Source organism: Nothobranchius furzeri, chromosome 3 (assembly GCF_043380555.1).
Source record: "Nothobranchius furzeri strain GRZ-AD chromosome 3, NfurGRZ-RIMD1, whole genome shotgun sequence".
In the NCBI taxonomy this organism is placed as follows: Eukaryota; Metazoa; Chordata; class Actinopteri; order Cyprinodontiformes; family Nothobranchiidae; genus Nothobranchius; species Nothobranchius furzeri.
Genome location: NC_091743.1, coordinates 88,774,706 through 88,780,738, shown reverse-complemented (window position 1 = coordinate 88,780,738; position 6,033 = coordinate 88,774,706). Strand labels below are relative to the sequence as shown.

At 42.1% G+C, this 6,033-nt stretch overlaps 1 protein-coding gene across 1 annotated transcript; it reads right to left on the bottom strand.

The window, feature by feature from the left end:
• Positions 1–1,090: 1,090 nt before the first annotated feature.
• On the bottom strand, positions 1,091–4,526 carry LOC107372326 (uncharacterized). Its single transcript, XM_015940536.3, has 3 exons — positions 4,343–4,526; positions 3,903–4,256; positions 1,091–3,384 (listed from the first exon to the last, which is right to left on the bottom strand). Exons 1-3 carry the CDS (start codon positions 4,371–4,373, stop codon positions 2,960–2,962), a joined length of 810 nt encoding a protein of 269 aa, XP_015796022.1. The 5' UTR covers positions 4,374–4,526; the 3' UTR covers positions 1,091–2,959.
• Positions 4,527–6,033: the final 1,507 nt, after the last annotated feature.

Here is a 6,033-nt window from a genome sequence, read left to right as displayed (position 1 = left end):
ACTACAGGTTCCTACAGGTAAACTACCTGTCGGAACTAATTTCTATATAAATCTTTGCAAGTAGATTTTATATTTCAATAAGTAACACAGTCTGTGAGACCTTCAGCACATTGATTTTCCTTTGTGTACGAAACGTGCTGTATATAAATAAAGGAGCCTGGCCTCTTACTTCTATAGTAAGAATTATCGACATTAATATATGGACAATGGGTTTCCATAGGGTCCAATAACAAGTTTTTCTGCTAAAATGGGAGGTGGCCACCACCACCATTTTGACCGTGTCACAGGTTCCGTCAAGCCCAGACAATTCCACAAAAGGGAAGAGAGGTGGAGCTGAGGGTGGGGCTGTAAGGCTGGGATCAACTGACGACACCCGGTCGAACTAGCTACAAGCTTACCTGAAGCTAACCCAAAGCTAATGCGGAGGTGGGAGCTAAGCTAACTGAGGTAGCAACCTAGCTACAACCAGAGTTAACTGTGCACAACACCAGAGCTTCTGAGTCAGAGATACGCCGGGCTGACCGCTGGGTAAAACTGGGTGGAACACAGAGGTCTCCGAGACCTCCACAAGCCGGCAGCCCCACAGCACACAGAAGCCGCGATCAGACAGAGATGCGCCGAGCTGCGGGGAGGGGAGAACCGGGTGGAAAACATCGGTCTCCCGAGAGCTCCACAAGCCGATAGTGGGAACCCAGCTCCACCAACATGTTATATTTCAACCCATTTTCTAAAGTGCAGCATTATGTTAAATGCACTGGGTTTTACCCTATTACATTTAAATTTCATGGTTAAACAGTACATGTTAAAATCTAAGCTCAGCTCGGCAGTGACCTAAAATACATAAATATAATTTTACTTACCGAAAAAAATGAAGTGGAGACTCCTTGGACGCTCTATTAGTGCAATTAATACCACAGCAAGTCATTTTGTCCAACAATTGCACAAAAAATATCCAAGAAAGAATACACACACAGAGACTCAAAATCCCGGAACAGTTTCCAGGCCAGGCCGAGGCTCGAGGCCTTTCGCTGGAGCTAGCTCTGTGGTCACGTGGGTCTGATGCTCATTAATTATACAGAATTTTAGGCTTTTAATACACTTAAACCACATATGTCAGACTCAAGGCCCGCGGAGAATTTTCATGTGGCCTGTGAGATAAATATCAAAAATATATTAAAACTAGCCCGCTGGCCGATTTTACCGCAAAGACTTCAACTCCCATGATGCTTTGTGGCGTCAGCGCGGAGCCGACGCGCCCCCTCCTTTGTGTTTTTTCCAGCGTCTGCTGCCGGTGTCTGCAGCTCCGCTGTCTCGGACAAACTACACTCCTCTCACTCAGCACCGAGTTCACTCAGCTGTTTTCTGACGTTGAAGCCCAGAAACGGAGATTCTAGCCGCTTAGTAATGTGTTCACGACTGAAAGAGAAAGTTTTCCAACTAACGTCCAGACAGAGCCGATATAACTCCAGCGAACAGCGACACGCTCAAACCAGCATGACTCTGTGGCTGCTGTAGTTGTTATTTTCCTCCCCGACACACAACAACGTGGTCAAGCTGCTCAGACATGTTCATCAGCACAAACCTATGTGAGCACCTGTTGTCATCTAATGTTGTCATTATTATGATGAAGATGAACAAAACAACAGGAGTCTCCTCCTCAGCTCAGCTCAACCCCATGATGCAGGTATCTGGCTGGAACAGGTGAGCATCACAGTAAACCAGTGGAGCAAACTGAGCTTTAAATATGTTGGTTTTATGCTCTTTTTCTGCTCCAAAACATGAAAGTTAACAGGTGAGATGTTGCATTTTCATTTAAGATAAAATTACATTTTTATTTTGTTGTTGGCCCGTGAGAAAATATTTAACCTACAGTAAACAGGAAGTGGAAAGGCTGCAGATAGATGAATAGAATAGAAAATCCCTTTATTGTTCCTCAGTGGGGAAAACTAGAGGTCACAGCAGCGATGACACTTATTACAGGAGAAAAAAGGAGAATAAAAAATAAGAAAAATGAATAAACAAGAAAACATAAATCATGAATAGATTTTAAAAATGCTGAATATACCACAAGTAATGAATACCACTGATGCCTTTTAATTAAAACTGACTTGCTCGTGTGTCATTTGGTTATTCCACATTCAGTGTTAATGCAGAAATAAGTTTGTTTCCGAATTTAAAGATTCAAAATTGCATACATGTTGATAAAGAAAATGTGCAAATTTGCTGTCACTTTTTCAAAAAATATTAAGTTTGGCCCTCGACTCCGTCCCAGAGTTTTGTTTCGGCCCCTTGTGAGTTTGAGTTTGACACCCCTGACTTAAACAGAAGAGTCAGAAAAAAATTCACCCCCCTCAGAGTTGTCATGAGTGTAAACTAGATCATTTAAACCAAAAACATGTTTTGGAACCAGTCTGTAAACATGTTTATTTCTGCTGTGAAATAGGTATTTTTAAAATGGGAGTCAATGAGGATTTGCTCGCTTCTGACACCAGCCCCTAGTGGATGAGGGTGGAACTGCAATTTATGTCACTTCCGTGTTTGCTTAAATTTTTCACCTGCATTGTGGGGGCTTGGCTTGTACAGATGCTCAGCCGTCCAAGGCGTGACAATCTTAACTGACCACAAACTAACTTTTTGTTTTCCTTCAGACGTTTTGCCTTTCAGCCAAGAAGCTTCTTCAGCTTTTGAGTTGTGGTCTAAAACAAGCGATGGGGGGTAACCTATGAGCCTCCTCCTCCCAACCCAAGTTTAAGGAACTGAAGATGCTTCTTGGATGAGAGGACTTTGGTCCAAAATACCAAGGATAATTTAAATTCCTGTCCAGCCCAGCCACCCGTCCCTGTTTGATAGAACTGAATAAACTGAGCACAGCAAGTTAGTTTCACGTTTAATTAAGGATAGAGTAACATCCAAAATGCTGCTCCACCACGTTTTGGACATCATACAAGAATAAAAGTATTTATTTGATCTTTCTGACAAAAGCAAGGAGACTAAATGTAACACAAAGAAAGACAATCCCACCTCTAATAACAGAGAGCCAGAGAAAGACTTTCAATTGGACAGCTTGCTCTTCAGCATTTTGCCCGATTAGCAGCTTGCTTCCGTTTCCAGACAGCATCCTGCTGCAGGAGGCTACAGCACTGGAGTATGCACCAGCACGCACGGGGCCCAGGCTCTCGTTCTGCAGGTGGTAGACGCAACTCTGTGGAGGAGAGTCTTTAGCTGAGATGGACCGACGGTTATTCTTGTGAGTGTGGAGGACTCCCTGCTGAGATCCGTGTCTGAGCCACTGGGCGGTGAGCCCTTCCTCACAGGTTTTGGTCTGTATCATACAGCTGAAGGTCTCAGATACTGAATCCTGGATGTTTTCAGGGCTGTTTGATCCTGAAGAGAGTCAGCATCCAGAGATAAGATATTTGTCTTTTTTAGGTTGGTATAGACATTAATTATTTAAAGAGCAAGTCACCCCCAAATCAACTTATTTTTCTGATAAACTATATAAATGCGTGTTTCATCGTGCTGCAGACACGTGTCGTCAATAATTTGGTACTTCAGTGCATCTTAGTTAAAATTTAAATAATCTGCCTAAAACGGTCAGTGTTGCACCGTCGTCAGGTAAAAACTCAGCACTGCATTGGAATTTAAATCTGCCACCGCTATTGGCTAAGAGGTATGCTATGATGTAAACTGGTACATTATGATGTCACAATGCCGTTGTGAGCCTGTGTGTGTGTGTATTTTGTTAGCGGCTCCGCCCTCTCAGTCTCTTAGGCAACAGTATTTGTTGCATTTTTCAAACATGAAGAGGGAGTGAAGTAAATTTCTTGTACGGGGTGACTTGCTCTTTAATTAGTTCAACAACTCTTATTTTCCTAAGTCCCTGCCACTGAAAGGAGACGTACCTTGAACACTCAAAAACACGCCTTCTCCAAACTTCACTGTGTTGGAATGTGAGCTTCCACAATAGTACGTCGCTGCATCTGAGAGGTGAACATCAGATATGTGTAGATGATTTATGCCCTCCCGTGTCTGCACAGAGAAACGGGGGGTTTTCTCCAGCCGGCGAAGGGTTTTGGATGGAACGTCATATTTGTAAACCGTGGAGAGGAGCTTGGGCTTGCCTCCTAGCATCTGTTGGTACCAGGAGAAGTGCATTGCCGACTGGCTGTTGTAGAAGCAATGCAACGTAACATTTTCCCCAACGGTGGAAGGTCTCACGCCAGCGTCCTGTTTAACCGCCTCTGACTGGATCACAGCTGATAGATGAACCGTTTCAGGGAAACACGTCACAGAAATGTTACAGAACACTGATTCAGTTGGAATATATTTAATCCATACTTACAGACTCCAAAGAGGATCATATGCAGCTGCATCGTCTGCGGGGTTCATCAAGACTGACTTTGAGCCCAAAAAAAAAAAGCTTACAACAGTATTAACATCGAGTTGCTTTTGATTGGTTGTAAAGAGGGTCATAGTGTGTGACACTTAAAACCCCTAACCTGAGTAGGAAACCTATGATTGCCACAAGTCATGCTAAACACGTAGAAGACAGGATATGGAGCCGTTCTCTTGTCTGAACTGTCGGGTGGATCATCGCACTAGTGCTACATCAGCAAAGATGCTGCCGTTTACAATCACTTGTTTGGAGCAAGATTATTATTCTAATTTGTGACTTTCAACGGTTGATTGTCATTCCAGCGTCCCGCCCTTGTCACAAAACACATGCATGGAACCTGGACTTTAAGGGTAAACGGTTCTCTTTCTAACGGGGAATAACCCGTCTGCATTTTAACTGAATGACTGTTGAAAAACAATAACGTGTTTAACTTGATTTCCATGCACTGTCCACATAATAGATACGGTTTCAAATCTAAACTCGTTTCAGTTTAAATCTTTTGATAAGAGATGCTTAAGGTTCTAGACCAGTGTCTTTCAATAGGTGGCCTGCGGTCCAGAATTGGCCCGCAAAACTCCATTTTCCAGCCCTTAAGCAATCCTGTCACATCTACTGAGGCAGCGGTATTGTGCGTGCTCTATTTAAATAGCAGGAAGACCACACCCAGTGTCAGAGCAATGGTTCAGTCTCCTCCGTGTTAAAAACAGTCTGTCTCTCACACGCTATGCTGCTAATCTCATTATAACTCATCATAACTGGTCCCAAATCTCTCCTACCCTCAGTTTAAAAGATTTCTCTACAAACTGAAGGTCTCACAGTGACTCCCTCCTCTACAGTCCGTAATCTCAGCATCATCTTCGACTCCTCCCTTTCCTTCAAGTCCACCCAGAACACTTTCTCTCTCTGAAAGAAATCTTCTGAGATATCATTCACGCATCCAAACCTCGTATTTCATTTTAGCTTTCCATCCAGACACAGGTTTGCTTTTAATAACAAGTTTAATATCAAGCTGTTTCAAATTGTCCTTTTAAAAATTGTGAGTAATAAATTCTTAACTTTCTAAACCTGACTCTTCTTTGAATTTAAACACACAATGGTATGTCTGGTTACTGAATAAGCAAAGATTCCTTTAAGCTTCTGATTCAATAAATAAACTTCAGCTAAAATTTAATTATCTTAAATTAAAAATTAATTTTTGGATTAAAAATAGACCAAGCTCGTTGGCGTATGAACTTCTATCGAATATATTAATATCCTAGATATTTATACAGGATATGGTAGAAGCTTCATTTGCTAACTCGTTTGATCTTCTTCAGAATCTAACAAAGCTGATAGCAAACAGCGTTAATTCTAGTATGTAGATTGCCAACGCTACAGGATCAACCCAGCATCCCTCAGTCTATTTAATATGTTTCATTTTGTTTTATTATGTGCTGCTTTTTGCATTTTTTGTGAAGCGCCTTTGAGTGACTTAAAAAGCGCTATATAAGTTTGATGTATTATTATTATTAATCTGCTTGGGCGACACGCTTTACTTTCACTTTTGTAGCAACTCGTTCAATAGATTATTCCTTGGCAGGTTTTTGGATGGGACGGCTTTTAGATTTGAAGGAAAGCCGCGCCCGTTTTCTGTCATA

Bases quoted from the DNA above. Each gene is read 5' to 3' on its own strand.
- LOC107372326 (XM_015940536.3), bottom strand. From the start codon at position 4,373: ATGCAGCTGCATATGATCCTCTTTGGAGTCT. The intron at 4,257-4,342 runs GTAAGTATGGAT...TTCATCTATCAG, and splicing joins TATGATCCTCTTTGGAGTCT to CTGTGATCCAGTCAGAGGCG. The intron at 3,385-3,902 runs GTACGTCTCCTT...GACTCTCTTCAG, and splicing joins CGTGTTTTTGAGTGTTCAAG to GATCAAACAGCCCTGAAAAC.